The sequence below is a fragment of the Salvelinus alpinus genome, chromosome 8, assembly GCF_045679555.1.
Source record: "Salvelinus alpinus chromosome 8, SLU_Salpinus.1, whole genome shotgun sequence".
In the NCBI taxonomy this organism is placed as follows: Eukaryota; Metazoa; Chordata; class Actinopteri; order Salmoniformes; family Salmonidae; genus Salvelinus; species Salvelinus alpinus.
Genome location: NC_092093.1, coordinates 69,344,333 through 69,368,141, shown reverse-complemented (window position 1 = coordinate 69,368,141; position 23,809 = coordinate 69,344,333). Strand labels below are relative to the sequence as shown.

Below are 23,809 nucleotides of genomic sequence, written 5' to 3'. Positions count from 1 at the left end.
CTGGGTATCTCCCTAACTCAGCAGCAGCTAGCTGTACAACTGACTGGGTATCTCCCTAACTCAGCAGCAGCTAGTTGTACAACTGACTGGGTATCTCCCTAACTCAGCAGCAGCTAGTTGTACAACTGACTGGGTATCTCCCTAACTCAGCAGCAGCTAGCTGTACAACTGACTGGGTATCTCCCTAACTCAGCAGCAGCTAGCTGTACAACTGACTGGGTATCTCCCTAACTCAGCAGCAGCTAGCTGTACAACTGACTGGGTATCTCCCTAACTCAGCAGCAGCTAGCTGTACAACTGACTGGGTATCTCCCTAACTCAGCAGCAGCTAGTTGTACAACTGACTGGGTATCTCCCTAACTCAGCAGCAGCTAGCTGTACAACTGACTGGGTATCTCCCTAACTCAGCAGCAGCTAGTTGTACAACTGACTGGGTATCTCCCTAACTCAGCAGCAGCTAGTTGTACAACTGACTGGGTATCTCCCTAACTCAGCAGCAGCTAGTTGTACAACTGACTGGGTATCTCCCTAACTAAGTAGCAGCTAGTTGTACAACTGACTGGGTATCTCCCTAGCTCAGCAGCAGCTAGTTGTACAACTGACTGGGTATCTCCCTAACTCAGCAGCAGCTAGCTGTACAACTGACTGGGTATCTCCCTAACTCAGCAGCAGCTAGTTGTACAACTGACTGGGTATCTCCCTAACTAAGTAGCAGCTAGTTGTACAACTGACTGGGTATCTCCCTAACTCAGCAGCAGCTAGTTGTACAACTGACTGGGTATCTCCCTAACTCAGCAGCAGCTAGCTGTACAACTGACTGGGTATCTCCCTAACTCAGCAGCAGCTAGTTGTACAACTGACTGGGTATCTCCCTAACTCAGCAGCAGCTAGTTGTACAACTGACTGGGTATCTCCCTAACTCAGCAGCAGCTAGTTGTACAACTGACTGGGTATCTCCCTAACTCAGCAGCAGCTAGCTGTACAACTGACTGGGTATCTCCCTAACTCAGCAGCAGCTAGTTGTACAACTGACTGGGTATCTCCCTAACTCAGCAGCAGCTAGCTGTACAACTGACTGGGTATCTCCCTAACTCAGCAGCAGCTAGCTGTACAACTGACTGGGTATCTCCCTAGCTCAGCAGCAGCTAGTTGTACAACTGACTGGGTATCTCCCTAACTCAGCAGCAGTTAGTTGTACAACTGACTGGGTATCTCCCTAACTCAGCAGCAGCTAGTTGTACAACTGACTGGGTATCTCCCTAACTAAGTAGCAGCTAGTTGTACAACTGACTGGGTATCTCCCTAACTCAGCAGCAGCTAGTTGTACAACTGACTGGGTATCTCCCTAACTCAGCAGCAGCTAGCTGTACAACTGACTGGGTATCTCCCTAACTCAGCAGCAGCTAGTTGTACAACTGACTGGGTATCTCCCTAACTCAGCAGCAGCTAGTTGTACAACTGACTGGGTATCTCCCTAACTCAGCAGCAGCTAGTTGTACAACTGACTGGGTATCTCCCTAACTCAGCAGCAGCTAGCTGTACAACTGACTGGGTATCTCCCTAACTCAGCAGCAGCTAGTTGTACAACTGACTGGGTATCTCCCTAACTCAGCAGCAGCTAGTTGTACAACTGACTGGGTATCTCCCTAACTCAGCAGCAGCTAGTTGTACAACTGACTGGGTATCTCCCTAACTCAGCAGCAGCTAGCTGTACAACTGACTGGGTATCTCCCTAACTCAGCAGCAGCTAGTTGTACAACTGACTGGGTATCTCCCTAACTCAGCAGCAGCTAGTTGTACAACTGACTGGGTATCTCCCTAACTCAGCAGCAGCTAGTTGTACAACTGACTGGGTATCTCCCTAGCTCAGCAGCAGCTAGTTGTACAACTGACTGGGTATCTCCCTAACTCAGCAGCAGCTAGTTGTACAACTGACTGGGTATCTCCCTAACTCAGCAGCAGCTAGTTGTACAACTGACTGGGTATCTCCCTAACTCAGCAGCAGCTAGTTGTACAACTGACTGGGTATCTCCCTAACTCAGCAGCAGCTAGTTGTACAACTGACTGGGTATCTCCCTAACTCAGCAGCAGCTAGCTGTACAACTGACTGGGTATCTCCCTAACTCAGCAGCAGCTAGTTGTACAACTGACTGGGTATCTCCCTAACTCAGCAGCAGCTAGTTGTACAACTGACTGGGTATCTCCCTAACTCAGCAGCAGCTAGTTGTACAACTGACTGGGTATCTCCCTAACTCAGCAGCAGCTAGCTGTACAACTGACTGGGTATCTCCCTAACTCAGCAGCAGCTAGTTGTACAACTGACTGGGTATCTCCCTAACTCAGCAGCAGCTAGCTGTACAACTGACTGGGTATCTCCCTAACTCAGCAGCAGCTAGCTGTACAACTGACTGGGTATCTCCCTAGCTCAGCAGCAGCTAGTTGTACAACTGACTGGGTATCTCCCTAACTCAGCAGCAGCTAGTTGTACAACTGACTGGGTATCTCCCTAACTCAGCAGCAGCTAGTTGTACAACTGACTGGGTATCTCCCTAACTAAGTAGCAGCTAGTTGTACAACTGACTGGGTATCTCCCTAACTCAGCAGCAGCTAGTTGTACAACTGACTGGGTATCTCCCTAACTCAGCAGCAGCTAGCTGTACAACTGACTGGGTATCTCCCTAACTCAGCAGCAGCTAGTTGTACAACTGACTGGGTATCTCCCTAACTCAGCAGCAGCTAGTTGTACAACTGACTGGGTATCTCCCTAACTCAGCAGCAGCTAGTTGTACAACTGACTGGGTATCTCCCTAACTCAGCAGCAGCTAGCTGTACAACTGACTGGGTATCTCCCTAACTCAGCAGCAGCTAGTTGTACAACTGACTGGGTATCTCCCTAACTCAGCAGCAGCTAGCTGTACAACTGACTGGGTATCTCCCTAGCTCAGCAGCAGCTAGTTGTACAACTGACTGGGTATCTCCCTAACTCAGCAGCAGCTAGTTGTACAACTGACTGGGTATCTCCCTAACTCAGCAGCAGCTAGCTGTACAACTGACTGGGTATCTCCCTAACTCAGCAGCAGCTAGTTGTACAACTGACTGGGTATCTCCCTAACTCAGCAGCAGCTAGTTGTACAACTGACTGGGTATCTCCCTAACTCAGCAGCAGCTAGTTGTACAACTGACTGGGTATCTCCCTAACTCAGCAGCAGCTAGTTGTACAACTGACTGGGTATCTCCCTAACTCAGCAGCAGCTAGTTGTACAACTGACTGGGTATCTCCCTAACTCAGCAGCAGCTAGCTTGCTATTGCAAACAGGTAGCATCATACAAGTGTGTGTGTGTGTGTGTGTGTGAATCAGGGTGATATATATAGTGATGGCCAGAGAAGGAGCAGCTCATACCTTAATTAAACCTGAGCCCTGCCCTCCACAGCCTGTCTATCTAAATCACACTGCCCATATCAATCAACCACATTACACACACGTAGCATTAAGCAGGCTGTGTATGTGTGTCTGCATGCCTTAGTGTGTTTGTGTGGGTTTTTACAGAAATCTTCATCTTTTATTTTCCTCAGGAATCCGATTTTCCAAACGACACATTGATTGTATTTCATGAACAGAATCATAATTCCTGTTTCTAATCGTCATTCATACATATAATTTAATCACTCTGTAACGTGTAACATGGCTAATTGATTTGTAAAGGGATTTGATTCAATCTAAGAGATAATGGTTGATGTGTATATGTGTGTGTTTGTGCATAAATGTGTGTGTGAATCTGAGTGCGTGTGAATGTGAGTGTGTGTGTGTGTGATTTTAGGTATTAATGCCGAATGGTTAAAGGGATAGCTCACCCAAATAACAAACTGACATATTGGTTTCCTTACCCTGTAAGCAGTCTATGGACAAGGTAAGACAGCCATCCGTGCTTTCTAAGGGTGTAACTGTACAGCATTTGTACCGAACCATTCGGTACGGAGACCTCGCTTCGGTACACACTGTGAACCCGAATGAATACATACTGTATAAAACATTGGCTATGCCTATTGTGGTGGAATTATTCTAATCAAATGAGAGACTTTTAGATTTTCTCAAAACAATTGAACTTTACAATTGAATTACTGCAGTAATGGAACATTAACAATCACCCAATGGTGTAGAGTTAACCATTGAACACAGGATAGCCGCATGTGCGCACTCCCTCATATCACTTGGAGAAAATATGTCTATTCAGCTTTGTTCAAGTGTGTTCTTCATACTATAAAATAATATAAAATAATACCACGGAAATATAAGCTAATCTTGTCTGCTATATGAAATAGTGTAGCCCACAGCCATTTAGCCACACGAGGAGCTAACATAAGGACAACTCACAGTATGCTATTCTGTTCTTCTGAAGTAGACTACATTTTCTTCACATCATGCTTCTTTAGACCTGTCTAAAATAAATAATGGATTTATTGTGAAAATGTAGGCTATATTACATGGATTTATTATACTTTTTAAAATGTCTTGTAGGTTATGTGTGGAAGCCAGGAGATGATAAATGTGTTTATGTTAATTAACGGTCAATTATCGTGAGACCGACAATTATTTTCTTGACAATCCCAGGCTGACAAAATGTTGTGACCGCCACAGCCCTATGCAGGACCTAATGTATTCTTTCAACAACCTCTGGTCCACAGAACAGACCTTCTGTATTCTAGTCCTTCAACAACCTCTGGTCCACAGAACAGACCTTCTGTATTCTAGTCCTTCATCAACCTCTGGTCCACAGAACAGTCCTTCTGTATTCTAGTCCTTCATCAACCTCTGGTCCACAGAACAGACCTTCTGTATTCTAGTCCTTCAACAACCTCTGGTCCACAGAACAGACAGGACCTTCTGTATTCGAGTTCTTCAACAACCTCTGGTCCACAGAACAGACAGACCTTCTGTATTCTAGTCCTTCAACAACCTCTGTTCCACAGAACAGACAGACCTTCTGTATTCTAGTCCTTCAACAACCTCTGGTCCACAGAACAGACAGACCTTCTGTATTCTAGTCCTTCAACAACCTCTGGTCCACAGAACAGACCTTCTGTATTCGAGTTCTTCAACAACCTCTGGTCCACAGAACAGACAGACCTTCTGTATTCTAGTCCTTCAACAACCTCTGTTCCACAGAACAGAAAGGAACTTCTGGCGATGTAGTCCTAGAGATACACAGATATCTTCCCAGTCGCAAAAAAAACATCTCTCTGGTCACAGATATATATAAGTTATTGGTCATCCACAGGGAAATATTAATCTCGGAAATGCCTTTATATTCTCCCAGCTGGTTCCCCTTTAAAGATAACACTCATTAAATAGGCTGTTCACACCAGCTAGGACTGTCACGAGTAATCACGCACGCACACACGCGCGCACACACATACTCTTATTACAATCAACAGGGCCATCAAGTATAACATGTTTTGCCTGCGCTACAGACGGCTATATCGATCCGCTAATACAGGTCTAGTGCACCACTTTTGTGAATAAAATAAAAAAATAAAAAAAATGTGTGAAGAAATAGTTGTTGGCAGGAGGGGCAAGCACTTTCCCACCAGAGGAGCATATTTGACTAATTTGGTTCCCAGAATTCTGTGTTGGGCCACCGTTAACCTTTGGGAATAACAAATATATATTTGCATTGCAGCGATGCCACACAAAAAGAAAAGCCATGCCCATGGCCATCATATAAAGAGAAGCCATGCCCATCATAAAAAGAGAAGCCATGCCCATGGCCATCATAAAAAGAGAAGCCATGCCCATGGCCTTCGTAAAAACTGAAGCCATGCCCATGGCCATCATAAAAAGAGAAGCCATGCCCATCATAAAAAGAGAAGCCATGCCCATCATATAAAGAGAAGCCATGCCCATCATAAAAAGAGAAACCATGCCCATCATAAAAAGAGAAACCATGCCCATGGCCATCATAAAAAGAGAAGCCATGCCCATGGCCTTCGTAAAAAGAGAAGCCATGCCCATGGCCATCTTAAAAAGAGAAGCCATGCCCATCATATAAAGAGAAGCCATGCCCATCATATAAAGAGAAACCATGCCCATGGCCATCATAAAAAGAGAAGCCATGCCCATGGCCTTCGTAAAAAGAGAAGCCATGCCCATGTCCATCATAAAAAGAGAAGCCATGCCCATGGCCATCATAAAAAGAGAAGCCATGCCCATGGTGATCATAACAAGAGAAGCCATGCCCATGGCCATCATAAATAGAGAAGCCATGCCCATGGCCATCATAAATAGAGAAGCCATGCCCATGGCAATCATAAAAAGAGAAGCCATGCCCATGGTGATCATAACAAGAGAAGCCATGCCCATGGCCATCATAAAAAGAGAAGCCATGCCCATGGCCATCATAAATAGAGAAGCCATGCCCATGGCCATCATATAAAGAGAAACCATGCCCATGGCCATCATAAATAGAGAAGCCATGCCCATGGCCATCATAAAAAGAGAAGCCATGCCCATGGCCATCATAAAAAGAGAAGCCATGCCCATGGTGATCATAACAAGAGAAGCCATGCCCATGGCCATCATAAAAAGAGAAGCCATGCCCATGGCCATCATAAATAGAGAAGCCATGCCCATGGCCATCATAAAAAGAGAAGCCATGCCCATGGTGATCATAACAAGAGAAGCCATGCCCATGGCCATCATAAATAGAGAAGCCATGCCCATGGCCATCATAAAAAGAGAAGCCATGCCCATGGCCATCATAAAAAGTCACAGGCCGTTAGGCTACTTTTTCAGTCATTTTTTAAAATGAAGAAACTTAGATCTAGAGCTGGCCATTACTGTACCATCGACAAAGCAACGGTCCAACACATGCATTCTGTAATGAATACGATAGGAGACAGACGCTGGTTTCAAGCGCCGGGTGCAGCAGATGTTTATTAGGAAAGGACCACAGGAGGAGACAGGTAGCTGGGTCCAGGGACAGGCAGAAGGGAGTCCACACAGGTAACAGTACAGGCAGGGGGAAGGCTAATGACGTAGTCCAGGAGATCAGGCAAGAGGTTGAGGACAGGAAATCAGAAAATAGACAAAAAACGTTGTTAGTGAGGATGTCCAAAAACTACAATAAACAGGAGGACTAATATTGAAATAAACAGCGCTCCGAATAGAATGTGGACAAATACAAACAATACCTCACAATGATGGGGTGCAATGAACTGAACTCAATAGTGTGTGTAAATGACCTACATGTGTGTGAACAGGTGATCAGAATTCAGGTGATTGGGATCTGGAGAGTGAGCTGCGTTCAGGGGATCTATGTGTTTGTGAGCTAGAAAGTGGGCTGGAAAGTGAGCTGCGTTCAGGGGATCTACGTGTTTGAGAGTGTGAGTTGGAAGCAGACGTTACACATGCGTTTGGATGCAGAAATGTCCAACGAGAACGCGCAAGTTTTGCCTCAATTGGCATCATCTAGTTTATAGCCAGGTAGATGCCATCATTGGTACAATAACTAATTTTGAGAAATGATTTGGTGATATTCTTATGAAAAAAGGGATAGGCTATATTACAAGAATTGGGTTTTGTTTGAGGCTTTTGTAAAAACGTGCTTTTGCGTTATGTGCCAATTGCGCAACCCCCAAGCAACCCAAAACATGCATTGTGGTTTTGGATGATAGGCTATAATGCAATTCAACACTCGACTGTCAGTGGCAGAAAAATTGGGCAGAATGTTGTTTTGTTGCCTGATTTACAGACGGCTATATTGGCCCGCTAAAACAGGACTAGTAAAGGCCCAGTGAACTACTTTAGTGATTTAAAAAATATTGTTTTTTCAGGGGATGCTGCAGCACCTTCAGCACCCCTGCTTCCCGCGGCTATGGATAAGAGGTATTATATCAAGTTATTAGATGTCATTTAGGCTTTACATAGAAGTAATGCCCATCTGGCCTGATAACTTGGCCTGCTATTGATGGTATAAATAAAACTGTGAAAGCTGGGCTGCCATTAATACACATCTGCACACTGATTGTTGTCACAGCAACACTGTTCCAGTTCGTCACGGTAATGACAGCCTGTCAATAAGCACTGTTTGGGCTTGAGCGCAGTGAGGGGGCGAGACAATGTGAATGCAAATGTCAAATTCAAAACAATGTGAAAACTCCTGGGTGGAGTGAGAGAGCGATTTTAATTATGGTAGTTGATTTTGTATCTTAACTGTGTGTGTGTGTGTGTGTGTGTGTGTGTGTGTGTGTGTGTGTGTGTGTGTGTGTGTGTGTGTGTGTGTGTGTGTGTGTGTGTGTGTGTGTGTGTGTGTGTGTGTGTGTGTGTGTGTGTGTGTGTGTGTGTGTGTGTGTGTGTGTGTATATAAATGTTAGGGAAAATAGGATTTTGAATGGGACTGAATTGTGTGTCCCCACAAGGTTAGCTGTACAAGACTGTTTGTGTGTGTGTGTGTGTGCGTGTGTGCGTGCGTGCGTGCGTGTGTGTGCGTGCGTGCGTGCGTGTGTGTGTGAGTGCATATTAATGTGTGTGCTTGGGTGTTACTGCTGATAATTATATTTTAAAACACACCTGTTAGTTTCCCCGCATTGGTGCTAAAACATCTGTTAACTCCAGCTAAAATGACCCTGCTATTATCTTTACTCTGATATGATGCTTCCCTCTGTGCAGATACAGATAATGAAAGAACACCACAATGCATAATACACCATGGAGAGATTATGTGGCATAATGTGCGCCCCATAACATTTTGACCATGATGAGAATATGAAATGTTACGGTGGTAAAATGTTAAATACTGCTTCATGAGTAAGTATAACTACAAATAAAAATATTAAACATACATTAGCCCCGTACTGTGGCAGTGGAATTAGGAGTGGACACTCTTCAATCTAGAATTCTATGTCAGGGTTTCATTGGGATTAACAGAGATGATAATTTGGTACTTTAGTGGGATTGGGGGAATTACGCTGCTCTGCTGTACACAGACTAGGATTAACACAGATTATAGGGACTAACACAGCTGGTTATTCCCACTGGGTTTCCAGCTAGGGTGGCCCAACCAGTGTGTGGTGGGTCCAGTAATGCTGTCGAACCCAGGATTACTCAAAGTTTATGAATGTGTTGACCTGCAGTTAACCCCTTCTCGAACAACGTTGTCACACACACACTTGTTATCTAACTGTGTAAGAACGCTCATTCACTCACAGCTAAAGTGTGCAGTGTGCCATAACCTATGGACACCAAGGTCGATATTCCAGCCAGGTCACTCAAGATACAATGCGATATTTGACGTTTGTCCAGGTCCCCAGGATGTCGGGAGATGTATTCAAATCTTGCCTCTAGGGGCAACGGTGAGCGCTATTACCATCAAGTAGACTTGCGGCTTGCTAGGGCATTATGGACGGGGATGGCAGATGGGCATAAGCCGCAAGCTCTGCTCCGAGGGTCGTGTGTTCAATCCCAGTGGTAGGCACACATGTTTGTGTGCCTACCACTATCCTATTCCAAACCTTAACCCTTAACATAACCATTCGGAATCAACGCCTAAACTTAACCGTTGAGTTGTTTCTGTTGTAACCCTATCCAAACTTTAACCTTTACCTTAGACGGATATTTCACTCAAATGACACTGTTTCCACATGCTAAAGTTTTAGCATTTGTGGCACAAATCCAATTTAAGTCATGGGACCAATGTTAGCATTTTTCGCACATCATTTCCAAATCATCTGAATGGATCTAAAATGGATTGTGAATCCCAACAGAGTCACTTCTAGATGATTTGAACATGAAAATGATAATATAGGTCCCATGACTTGAATGGGATTTGTGCCACAGTGCCAGGGAAACTAAACCCAAGCATTAGGGCTGTAACAGTTTGTACTGTGGTTTGGGGTCACGCTTCAGTTAAGTTTCGGTACAGCGGGAAAATGAAATGCCAACAGTTACTGTAGGTCATTATTGGTCATTTAAGAAAATACAAGGTGTTGGTTTTCCTTTTTGTGAAAACACATAGTCCAATATGACTGCGAAATCAATATGTTAACATGACTCAGACATTGAATAGGCCTATGTTATAATGTTTGGTTGCACAGAGAAAAAGATGCACACTTGAGTGACTATCATAAAAGGGGCATGTCTTTAGTACGGTACTTCTCGTCTCCCACTCCGGGGTAATGTGATGGGATGTCACTGTTAAGTAGCTCTCTGTAGCCCTGGAGCTCCATTCATCTGTAGTAAGCGCAACACAGGGTGCAGTGGCCAATTCATTGACAACTTCAGCTTTGGCTTGCTTATATACAGCAAGTACTGTTTGCTGAAATGGGTGCTAGAGGGAAGGTCTTAATGTGGCTCAAGCACTTTCATGACGTGCTGAAACTGGGCGCATATCCGCGGCTACAAAAACCTTTCGCTCTTGTCATTTCTTTGGCCCGGTTAGAATCAGCTGCTTGAATGCAGAGGGGAGACGAGGTATTGTTGTTTCTTTCTGTTCCCATCTTGCTCTGGTGGTAAGAATACTTGGGTGATTTCGGTGTAAATGTGTCGGTGTTGGCAGCTGCATAGGCTATTCTCGTTGAGCAGTGGCAACATCCTATTAACGTTTTATCCACAACTCTGTCAATCGGCGTTGTAGTGGAAAGCCAAAATGTTGCCAAACTGGAGATTTAAACGATGGAGGATCCACCTGGTTTATCAACCCACCACTCACCATCGTACGGAACTAATTTGAAACGCACCAATTAAGATTAGAATTTTGATTACAAGGTGTGCATAAATTCCAGTTGTCTTAACGGAATAGCCTGAAATGTTTTTTCAGCTCAGGATTTACTCAAGAGGCGACAACGCAGCATGGTGTCATAGAATTACAACATTATGTTAAGTAATCACACTGTCTGTTTTTCTTAGAGGCAACGTAATAGGGTTTTTAGAACTCTCATGTGTCTGAGATTTAACGTTGACAGTAGATTTACGATGGCTTGGTGATAAGACATCATTCCATGATTAGTGTCTGTGTCTGTTGGTGCCAGAGAGACCCAATCTCCAGTTTATTTAAGGAAAGGATTTAGTATTCTAGGTTGCATTAGTATTTTTGTATAAGCAAGCAGTAAATGAACTAGAGACAGATATTTGGCGCCATGTAAATGTTGATGTCTTGTTGCATGAGAGCACAATGTACCTTTGTATCATTTTCACGTATCTGTTCTTCGTCACAAGGACTCAGGAAGACTATAAGAGTTGTAACCTAACCCGGTTTATTTTGGGCTTTAACAAAGAAACAGGTTCTCCTATGTGCTTCATTTAGAGTTGTTAATGTAACTTCAGTTGTTCTACAAACATGGGGCTATATGTTTTGATTTTTAATACATTGTATGGCTGCATGATGAGACTAATGATGATTTGAAAGAAGTAACTTGAAAGGCATGAGCTCGGCTTTGTGTTTTGCGCAGGCTGTACACACTCCAATAGTCTCTCATTCATAATTTGACAAGCACTTGATAATGCCTTAAATTTCACGGAGGCATCCCCTTTGTGGCCGTAATGCACCCTAAAAAAATCCATTCCTTTTGCGGCCCGAAGTGCTGCATTGTCCCCTTCTCCCTGAGTGTCCTGCGCAATCCGAAGCGCTTCTCTCTCGCATGGCTCTCCGTCATGTGATCTGGCCTTTCTCACAAGCTACAAGTGAAGAGAGACACATCTGGGACGCAACTGCGCACATTATTATCCAATTCCGAGGTGCATATTGAAGATATTAGAAGAACTAGTCTATGTCAATCTACTATCCCACATAGTACAAAAGTCAACCTATTCTATTATGTGCGAGAAATAAATATTCCAAACATAGTCTGGGACAGTTGTGGGATGCGATAGATCCCAAATTAATACAACCACTAGCATACATCTTCTTATATGATATATATGATATGACAACAGCCAGTGAAAGTGCAGGGCGCCAAATTCAAACAACAGAGATCTCATAATTAAAATTCCTCAAACATACATGTATCTTATACCATTTTAAAGGTAATCTTGTTGTTAATCCCACCAAAGTGTCCGATTTCAAATAGGCTTTACAGCGAAAGCACCACAAACGATTATGTTAGGTCACCGCAAAATCATAGAAAAACACAGTCATTTTTCCAGCGAAAGACAGGAGTCACAAAAAGCAGAAATAGAGATAAAATGAATCACTAACCTTTGATGATCTTCAACAGATGACACTCATAGGACTTCATGTTACACAATACATATATGTTTTGTTCGATAAAGCTCATATTTATATCCAAAAACCTCAGTTTACATTGGCGCCATGTTCAGAAATGCCTCCAAAATATCCAGAGAAATTGCAGAGAGCCACGTCAAATAACATAAATACTCATCATAAACTTTGATGAAAGATACATGTTTTACATAGAATTAAAGATACACTTGTTCTTAATGCAACCGCTGTGTCAGATTTCAAAAAGCTTTATGGCAAAAGCACAATATTCAATAATCTGAGAACAGCGTTCAGCCACAAAAGGAAGCCATACAGTTACCCGCCAAATTGTGCAGTCAACAAAACTCATAAAAAGCATTATAAATCTTCACTTACCTTTGCTGATCTTCGTTGGAATGCACTCCCAGGACTCCCACTTCCACAAGAAATTTTCGTTTTGTTCGGTAATGTCCATCATTTATGTCCAAATAGCTATTTTTGTTAGCGTGTTTGGTAAACAAATCCAAAGTCAGAAAGCGTGTTCACTAAAAGCTGACCAAATGTCAAAAAGTTCCGTAACAGTCAGTAGAAACATGTCAAACGATGTATTGAATCAATCTTTAGAATGTTTTTAACATAAATCTTCAGTAACGTTCCAACCGGAGAATTACATTGACTTCAGATAGGCGATGGAACAGAGCTCCCTCTCATGTGAACGCGCATGGTCAGAGCATGGCCAGGTCATGGTAGACCTGACTATTTCCTGTCTCCTTCAGCCCCACTTCACAGTAGAGGCATCAGACAAGGTTCTACAGACTGTTGATCTAGTGGAAGCCGTAGGAAGTGCAAACTCATCCATATCCCACTGTTTGTTCAATAGGGACTGTATTGAAAATCTACCAACCTCAGAATTCCCACTTCCTGTTTGGATTTTTTCTCAGGTTTTTGCCTGCCATATGAGTTCTGCTATACTCACACACATCATTCAAACAGTTTTAGAAACTTCAGAGTGTTTTCCATCCAATACGAATAATAATATGCATATATTAGCAACTGGGACTGATGAGAAGGCAGTTTACTATGGGCACCTCTGTGCACCTTTCATCCAAGCTACTCAATACTGCCCCTGCAGCCATAATAAGATAAACTATTTGGCTATTTCTGCACATTATAATCGCAGCAGTGCGGACATGGTAGTAGGCTATAAGCGCTAATGTTCCATTAGCGGAAAACACCATTATCATAAGTGACCGCAAATGCAATTATGCATGTAATGCTTTTATAATAAAGGTGCATTTTTTGGTGAAAATTAGCTTCCTCAAATTTGAAACTCACATGTTGCTTATATATGCCAGTTAGGCTTTACACCCCTTGTAAAGCGGATTAATGTGCTTAATTTTAAGAAGTTATTTGGCCACTTTAGTTGGTACAAACCTTATAAAAACATGTCCTTGGCTACATGACTATGATTCGAAAAAGTGGAAAAGGCATTGTTTCTTATGCTGGCATTGTTTTCTTATGCTTATCACAAGTGATAAACTAATATTGTCACCCATCAGACTATTCCCATCAGACTATTTCATCTTGTCTTTACATATACTAAATAATATATGTGTGACATTTGTTTTGATTTAGAATGGACCATTATCATGCTTCTGTCTCAAGACCGGGGCAGGGGAAAAAATACATGTCATCTATGCACTTAAATAGCGAATGGAGGAAGCTTTTCCCATGGTTGATTTTCATGCCAGCCATTTAGGCTATACTCCTGTTGTAAAGAGAACCAATGTGCTTAATATTAGGAAAGTTGAGAAATAAATATAGTAGGCCTAGCCTATAGAAAGCTTCGTCTTTTTATTAGTGGCCATCACTCTGTTTTCTCCCGCAATTGCATAGCCTATAGAAATGTTGCGCAACACGAGCTCATTGGCTCTCATTAATTGTTTTATTCAATTTTTGAACACATTTGCATTGATGTCAGAGTGGTTAGAGGGACAATAGAGTGCTGAGTACAAGGCAGTTAGCACATTTGGTAGGCTTCTAATGACCATCAGCAGCATCAGAACTTGGAGAAGCCTTATTACCGTGCCTTCATTACTCGTGACCGCAGGTGTGGCTTTAATACGGTCACCGCAACAGCCCCAGTCCTGCACTCAAAAACAATAGAGGATCCATTACTACAGCCAGGCCGGAATAAAAACATTGTCATTTTTAAAATGAAATACTTAACTTCTCCAGCCCTCTTCCCCCCTCTCCCTCTTTCTCCCTCTGTAATGTCCTCCATCTATTTTACACTGGAAGCTCTACTGCAGTACAATTAGGGGCAAGGCCTGGGTGCACACACACACACACACACACACACACACACACACACACACACACACACACACACACACACACACACACACACACACACACACACACACACACACACACACACACACACATACACACACTGCCGTGGTCTATGTGATCACCAGGATCACGAGGGGAGCTCCTCTTGACCCAGTGATCCCTCTACTTCAGGGGCTCATTAATAACACGCACACAAATGCACGGAAACACGCACACACATACTCATTGTGTGTTTAAGCATAGCCTGCTATAGTGTTTCTGAGAGAGAGAGAGATATCACAAAAACTATACATACCTCGGCCTAAACATCAGCGCCACAGGTAACTTCCACAAAGCTGTGAACGATCTGAGAGACAAGGCAAGAAGGGCCTTCTACGCCATCAAAAATAACATAACATTTGACATACCAATTAGGATATGGTTAAAATACTTGAATCAGTTATAGAACCCATTGCCCTTTATGGTTGTGAGGTCTGGGGTCCGCTCACCAACCAAGAATTCACTAAATGGGACAAACACCAAACTGACACTGCATGCAGAATTCTGCAAAAATATCCTCAGTGTACAACAAAAAACACCAAATAATGCATGCAGAGCAGAATTAGGCAGATACCTGCTTATTATCAAAATCTAGAAAAGAGACGTTAAATTCTATAACCACCTAAAAGGAAGCGATTCCCAAACCTTCCATAACAAAGCAGAGATATGAACCTGGAGAAGAGTCCCCTAAGCAAACTGGTGCTGAGGCTCTGTTCACAAACACAAACAGCCCCCACAGAGCCCCAGGACAGCAACACCATTAGACCCAACCAAATCATAAGAAATCAAAAAGATAATTACTTGACACATTGGAAAGAATCTACAAAAAATCTGAACAAACTAGAATGCTATTTGGCCCTCAACAGAGAGTACACAGTGGCAGAATACCTGACCACTGTGACTGACATAAAATGAAGGAAAGCTTGACTATGTACAGACTCAGACTATGTACAGACTCAGTGAGTATAGCCTTGCTATTGAGAGAGGCTACCATAGCCTGTCTTCTCTTGAGATCCAGATCTGCCTATGTACACACTGCCCACAAAATGAGGTGAAAACTGAGCTTCCTAACCTCCTGCTAAGTGTATGACCATGTTGGAGACACATATTTCCTTCAGATTAGACAGACACACAAAGAATACAAAAACAAATCCAATTTTGATAAACTCCCATATCTATTGGTGAAATACCGGTGTGCTATCACAGCAGCAAGATTTGTGACCTGTTGCCACAAGAACAGGGCAACTAGTGAAGAACAAACACCATTGTAAATATAATATTTATGTTGATTTATTTTACTTTTTGTACTTTAACTATTTGCACATCGTTATAACACTGTACACAGTCATAATATGACATTTGAAATGTCTCTATTGCTTTGGAACTTTTGTGAGTGTAATGTTTACTGTTAATTTTATATTGTTTATTTAACTTTTGTTTCTTATCTATTTCACTTGCTTTGGCAATGTAAACATATGTTTCCCATGGCAATAAAGCCCATTGAATTGAGAGAGAGAGAGAGAGAGAGAGAGAGAGAGAGAGAGAGAGAGAGAGAGAGAGAGAGAGAGAGAGAGAGAGAGATTGTTTATTTCACTTTTGTATAATATCTACCTCACTTGCTTTGGCAATGTTAACACATGTTTCCCATGCCAATAAAGCCCATTGAATTGAATTGAATTGAATTGAGAGAGAGAGAGAGAGAGAGAGAGAGAGAGAGAGAGAGAGAGAGAGAGAGAGAGAGAGAGAGAGAGAGAGAGAGAGAGAGAGAGAGAGAGAGAGAGAGAGAGAGAGAGAGAGAGAGAGAGAGAGAGAGAGAGAGAGAGAGAGAGAGAGAGAGCAGACAGACAGACAGACAGACAGACAGACAGACAGACAGACAGACAGACAGACAGACAGACAGACAGACAGACAGACAGACAGACAGACAGACAGACAGACAGACAGACAGACAGACAGACAGACAGACAGACAGACAGACAGACAGACAGACAGACAGACAGACAGACAGACAGACAGACAGACAGAGCGAACAAGACACAGTGTATGGGGGAAATTACCTTATCCACCACCAATGTTTTACAGTATTGTAAAGGTACTGTATGAGAGAGATATTATTTCTACAAATATCTACAAATGCTGCGATTATGTTTGTGCGTTTCTTTGTGTGTCATGTTGCTCTAACATTGATCACACACTGAGCATCTCGTTGCTTCTTTCCGGTCTGACTATAATGTACTCAGCTTTGTTCTCTCAAGAGGAAATCACTCTGTTACTGGCTCTCATTGATTGTCCTAGGGAGCTAGCTAACAGAGCAGCATTAGCCTCCTAGCGTGGTCTATCCCTGATCCAGAAAAAGAAAGAGGATGTGACAGCGATTTCACAGAAACAATGGAAAGTTATATTTTTGTTTACTATGCAATTTATTCCCTATTATTGACAATTACAAGGTTTGAAAAAGTCAGGATCGTTAGCAGAGGTCTTGGGGAGCCTTCCACTTCTAGGTTTGTGTAAACTTCTGACTTCCTTCCTGGTAAGGCCTTGCTGTGGTCTCCTGGTGGCGAGTGGCTGTAGTCCGGACGGCCGCTGTCTTCTGTTCTGTTGGTGCTGAACTTCAGAATTCCTATTCAGTCGCTGTCCACTTCAATGGTGCTGAATCTCTAACCACCGCTATTACAGCTTGTTTTTTTTTAACCTCAGCTGTCTACAGTAAACAGTTTGAATATTTGATAACAACAATGAACTATGAGGTTACAGTATATTACTGTATAATAAACTCCATATTATGAGTTATTTTTCTTAAAACCTCAACTGTTTTCTTGCAGTTCGGCAGATGAGCAGTTTCGCTGGAACACCCAAGGTAGGCTAAACGTCAAATACTTTACTTTTTATAAGCCGTTTTTATTGATAATCACTGTATTATATTTTATTATGCATATTTCCTAAGAATACAACCAGATATCACAGACATGGACATCATCACATTTGTGTGACATTGAAAATACACACCCTTTATGGAGGTTGTGTCACGACTCTGACCCAGACTAACCTGTTTCCTGTTTCCTGTCCAGCTGATGGCCAGAAGGACATAGAGGATGAGCTGACCACAGGACTGGAGCTGGTCGACTCCTGCATCAGATCCCTGCAGGAGTCTGGAATACTGGACCCTCATCAATACAACACAGGAGAACGTGAGGACAACTCTTATTTTAATATGACAGGGTGTGTTTGTGTGCATGCGTGTGTGTGTGTAACGGTCCCACTCTTTCTTCAGTCTCTTCCTAAATCTTGATCTGTTTCCTCTGGTGCAACTTCCCGCTAAGAGCTCATTTAGGGACACGGAAGAAATAACACAATCAAATGTGTAAGACATTTCCATCTCTCTGTCGTCAATGCTACCTCAAAGAGGTTTAGCCATCAGTTGTATTTACTGAAAGCCCATTTCAGAAACTATATTTTACAAAAGAAACCCAAACTGTTTAGGCTTACTGATGTACACACAGACTTTTCCTTCTGATAGAAGGAGAGTGGTTTATAAATGTAGTGTATCTCTCCTAATAGTCCTCAAAATGACAGTCATTCCACTGAGAGTCGAGGGGACTATTTAGTTGGAAAGAACAGAACACCCTCGGTTTGGATTTTCCTCTGTCAGTTCAGAAGCAGACAACATTATATTACACAAAAAGCCCATATACAAAACAGCATATACAGGCTTGTGTGTGTGTGTGTGTGTGTGTGTGTGTGTGTGTGTGTGTGTGTGTGTGTGTGTGTGTGTGTGTGTGTGTGTGTGTGTGTGTGTGTGTGTGTGTGTGTGTGTGTGTGTGTGAGTGTGTGTGTGTGTGTGTGTGTGTGTGTGTGTGTGTGTGTGTGTGTGTGAGTGTGTGTGTGTGTGTGTGTGTGTGTGTGTGTGTGTGTGTGTGTGTGTGTGTGTGTGTGTGTGTGTGTGTGTGTGTGTGTGTGTGCGTGCGTGCGTGTGTGTGACATTCCCCCTCTCGCTGTGAAGCACAAAGTAGCGTTTGTTTAATAATTCATAGGAACGTAGAGTAGGAGAGGAGATGGGTGGAGGAGACGAGAGGAGGTTGCTGTGAAACTCTACTGCAGATAGTTTTAATCCCAGACTACACAGAGACAGATTAAGGATAGAACAGCCCTCTCTCTCATTTTAGCCGAAAACATATTGATGTGTTTGTTGGCATCATAAGGGAGTTCAGGGGGTGAAGGGCTGTTTGGATTCCCAGGCTTACAGCAAAACGAGAGAACATGGAGGGTTTAACTTGTGTAGAGAGGTAGTGCTTCTAAAAAGATGACACTTAAACCAAAACACAGAGAACCAAGTGTACACTCTTAAGCTGTATTCAAATACCCATACTAACATAACATTAGGTAGCTAACACATACCGGTACATACAAGCAACTGCTGTAATGATATGCTATGCGGTTCGTAAGGCTAGCATACCTAACAAATTGTCAGGCAACACAACGTGTTGTAACTTATTTGAAAAGTCATAAATGTTATATTCCATTGCTCAACATTTTCTCAACATTTGTCATAATTTGTTAAACGAATGAATATTTACTTTTTGTACTTACATTTGTTATCCGCTCGTCTGACTTTTTCTTCAAATCTGAAATTGTTGTGAAGCCACGCCCATTTTCTGAAGATTTGCATTATGGGCCCGAAAAGCACGGAAATACTTAGAATTTTGACGTATATAGTACGAAATCATTTGGAACATTTGGCATACTATCTATATCCATACTATGACCAATAAGCATACTACATACTCAATTTACGTCATAAATAGTAGTCAGTGCGGTTAATATGAGTATTCGAACACAGCTTTAGAAAAAAGGGTTCTTCGGATGTCCCCATAGGACAGGGATGGCCCGCAGGCCGCGCCCCTTTTGAAGGCCCTTGGATCAATGTATTTTTTTGTACTCAGTTGAGGTCTTACTGTTGCAATTTAGAATAGTAGAATAACATGCGATTTCTAAATTTGTTTGTGCATCAGCAGTTTTTCTCTTGTTATGCCAGTCACTGATAGTCATTCAATTAGCCCCCGTCAGCTAACGTTTATAGATTGGTAAATTAGTCTAGCGGCCAGCTATCTAAACTTGTTATCATGGTTGAATTAGTAATTTTGTTAGTCAGTCTGACACAGATATCATTAAAATGCAAACATTTATCTCCACCCTATGGAAAAATGTGTAGAATTGCATGAAATGCCCTCTAAAACAAAAATAAAATGGCTCCAGGTTAAAGCCTTTTTGGTTCCAGGTAAAACCTTTTTTTGGTTCCAGGTGAAACCCTATTGGATTTCATGTAGAACACTATATGTTAAAGGTTCCACATGGAACCCAAAAGGGTTCTACCTCGAACCAAAAGGGTTCTACCTCGAACCAAATAAGGTTTTTCAAAGGGTTTTCCTATGGGGATAGCCGAAGAACCGTTTTATGTTCTAGTTGCCCCCCCCCCCGTTTTTTTGTTGAATATAGTCCTACATTTTTAGTTACAGAGGTGGTAGAGATGGTGGCTAAAGGCTGTCATTTCCTGTTGAAGGTTATGTAGAGAAATGTAAAAAGCCTAAAAAGCCTAAGAGCATTTCTGGTGAGTTACACACAACTTTCAACTAAATGTCAGACAACGACAGAGTGGCTCAGATGAAAACTGTGTTTGTGGTATGGTGTGTGTGTGTGTGTGTGTGTGTGTGTGTGTGTGTGTGTGTGTGTGTGTGTGTGTGTGTGTGTGTGTGTGTGTGTGTTTGTGGTATGGTGTGTGTGTGTGCTCTGCTGACATAGAACATCAAAGGGAGCGAGAGGGACAATATGAGAGAGAGAGCAGGAGAGAGGGGGGAGAGAGTATTTTCTCTCCAATAGGGAGTAGGAAAAGCCTGTGATTGATATATTTAAGCACAGTGAGATATAGCACACGTCATGGACCTAACTACCGTTAAGTAAGCCCAGACCAACTCCGCCCCTTATCCCTGTGTGTGCACGTGTGCACCTATGTGTGTGTGTGTGACAGAGGACAACAGTATTGTTCTCCTCGCTCTGGAGAATGTATGCCTCTTCACCCAGCAGTGCTCCTCTCAAATGGAGTGTGGGTGTGTGTGTTCCCTCTAGTCCCTGTAGAGTGTTCCTCTCTAAGGGAATGTGTTGTGTTGACCCAGAATGCTTAGCGTTCTGATGCTGATGGAGACTGATAGTGTAAACATGGTTAGGTCCAGTGTGTGTGTGTGTGTTTAAACATGCCACAGTTGAGAGTGACATCACTCCACACAGCCCAGATCACAAATTAAACAATTCTAGGCTGAGAGATGCCAACGCATAAATGACAGAAGGAAAGAGATAACGTGAGAGAGATAGAGCTGTGATTAAAGAGAGAAATGCATGCTCGCTTACTCTCCTCACACCAATTTCTCACCCATCCCCCTCTTCTCCTCTCTCCCCCTCTTCTCCGCTCCCCTCTTCCGCTCCGCTCCTCTCTCCTTTTCTTCTCCTTTCCTCTCACCGGTCCCCCTCTTCTCCTATCTCAACCATCCCCCCTTCTCCTCTCCCCTCCTCCGCTCCTCTCCCCTCCTCTGCTCCTCTCCCCTCCTCTGCTCCTCTCCTCTCTCCTCTTCCGCTCCTCTCCTTTCTCCTTCTTTGCGCTCCTCTGCTCCTCTCCTCTCTCTTTCTCCGCTCCTCTCCTCTCTCCTTCTCCGCTCCTCTCCTCTCTCCTTCTCCACTCCTCTCCTCTCCTCTCTTCTTCTCTGCTCCTCTCCTCTCTCCTTCTCTGCTCCTCTCCTCTCCTCTCTCTTTCTCCACTCCTCTCCTCTCCTTCTCCACTCCTCTCCTCTCTTCTTCTCTTCTCCTCTCCTCTCTTCTTCTCTGCTCCTCTCCTCTCTCCTTCTCTGCTCCTCTCCTCTCTCTTTCTCTGCTCCTCTCTTCTTCTCTGCTCCTCTCCTCTCTCCTTCTTTGCTCCTCTCCTATTTCCTTCTCTGCTCCTCTCATCTATCCCCTCCTCTCCTCTCTCCTTCTCTGCTCCTCTCATCTCTCCTCCTCTCCTCTGAGGTCACCTTCTCTTTTCCTCCTTTCTACCTCCGATACTCTGCCTTCCACTTTTTCCTACTTTACCCTTATTTCCCTATTTCCCTCATCTTCTCTCCTCCCTCTCCTCCTCCCCTGTAACCCCTTATCCAACCCCTCTTCCCTCTCCTCCTCCCCTGTAACACCTTATCCAACCCCTGCTCCCTCTCCTCCTCCCCTGTAACCCCTTATCCAACCCCTCCTCCCTCTCCTCCTCCTCTGTAACCCCTTATCCAACCCCTCCTCCCTCTCCTCCTCTCCTGTAACCCCTTATCCAACCCCTCCTCCCTCTCCTCCTCCCTGTAACACCTTATCCAACTCCTCCTCCCTCTCCTCCTCGCCTGTAACCCCTTATCCAACCCCTCCTCCCTCTCCTCCTCCCCTGTAACCCCTTATCCAACCCCTCCTCCCTCTCCTCCTCCCCTGTAACCCCTTATCCAACCCCTCCTCCTTCTCCTCCTCCCCTGTAACCCCTTATCCGACCCCTCCTCCCTCTCCCTCTCCCCCTCGCCTGTAACCCCTTATCCAACCCCTCCTCCCTCTCCCCCTCCCCTGTAACCCCTTATCCAACCCCTCCTCCCTCTCCCCCTCCCCTGTAACCCCTTATCCAACCCCTCCTCCCTCTCCTCCTCGCCTGTAACCCCTTATCCAACCCCTCCTCCCTCTCCCCCTCCCCTGTAACCCCTTATCCAACCCCTCCTCCTCCCTCTCTTCCTCCCCTGTAACACCTTATCCAACCCCTCCTCCCTTTCCCCCTCTCCTCCTCCCTTGTAAACCCTTATCTACCCCATCCTCCCTCTCCTCCCCCCTATAACCCCTTAACCCCCCCATCCTCCCTCTCCTCCTCTCCCTCTCCTGATAAATGATGTATGCTTTTTCTAAATCACTGAGGGCTGAAACGCTGCACTGCCTGTTCTAAATAGCTGCATCTCTCTCCTTCCCTCCCTCTCTCTCTCTCTGTCTCTCCAGCTCTTCTTTCCCAGTGTTCTTTGCAGCTCAACTCCACCCCAGAGGCTTCGCTCCAGTACTCCGCCAGCTACCATAGCAACCAGACCCTCGCCCTTAGCGACAGTGCTGCAGCGGCAACTCCACAGCGCAGTGGACAGGTCGGAGGGGCAGTGCACAGCTACAACCAGGTAGGTCACCATGACGATGATGATGAGGAGAAAGATGAGGATATGATACTGATGATGAGGATAATGCTAATGTTTAGCAACTCACAATCTCTTCTTGTAAAGCAGTTGTCGCATTCAAGAAAAAGTTACTCTCATATGTTACTGCGATATTTGTTTATATTTTTTTTAGCCGAACACTACTGTCCTGAGCAGTTTTTATTCTGTACCCAGGGATGGAGGAAGAAAGCCAGGCAGGGAGTTCTCTGCCCAGCTCTCCTCTTGACTGGGCGATGTGGCTGTTCTGCACACTATCTACTGCTTTCACCTTTTCTAATGCTCCTTAGCTTAACCTTATGAAGGGTAAAGTCACGTTCTACAAGTCAAAAGTCTTCAGTTAGCTGCTGGCTCGGAATAAGCTAACGGAGTCGGCTCTAACTTTCTCTCCTCTTTCCCATTCCCCTTTATCTCTCTCTCTCTATGTGTCATGCACACCATCGTGTGTGGGCTATCCTGCTGCTCTACACAGGTCATAGTAGCCTGGGGAGATGTGTGTGGCTAGTAGAGGTTAGAGGAAAGAGACAGATACATTTAGCATGGTTTATTTGATCTAGGTGGAAGGGAGAGGGGTGCAGTGAAGGTGGACTGTTTAATTGCATGGGGAGATACCAGTTTGGTTTGTTATTTCTCTAATAATTTGTTAAAGGAGGTGAATGGGTGTTAATCTCCTCACACTGATCAAGAGGATTTCAATTATCCTCTAGCCTGCAGGAGACATGTATTCCCTATGTTCATTTTTTCACAAGCTAGCTGACAGTACAAAACGCACACACACACACACACACACACAACACATTCACACACAAACACACACAGGTGCTCATCTACTTAGACATACACACAACAACACCTGCTATTTGTTACCAACTGCAAAGCTTTATGAAAAGATACAGCATGCATTGAGAGGGCAAATGTTTTATTTTGCTGTCTGTATGGTTATGAATAATACATAGGGATACATTTTGAAATAGTAGCTAATTACTAGA

The 23,809-nt window shown here is 43.8% G+C and overlaps 1 protein-coding gene across 1 annotated transcript in view; it reads left to right on the top strand.

Annotated features, from left to right (window-relative positions):
- The window catches only part of LOC139583600 (catenin delta-2-like), a 400,634-nt gene that overhangs the window by 147,072 nt on the left and 229,753 nt on the right, over positions 1–23,809 (top strand). Inside the window, exons 4-6 of the mRNA XM_071414857.1 lie at positions 17,409–17,443; positions 17,655–17,774; positions 22,621–22,787. Of these exons, the coding sequence (XP_071270958.1) occupies positions 17,409–17,443; positions 17,655–17,774; positions 22,621–22,787 (322 nt within the window). The remainder of the gene's footprint in view (positions 1–17,408; positions 17,444–17,654; positions 17,775–22,620; positions 22,788–23,809) is intronic.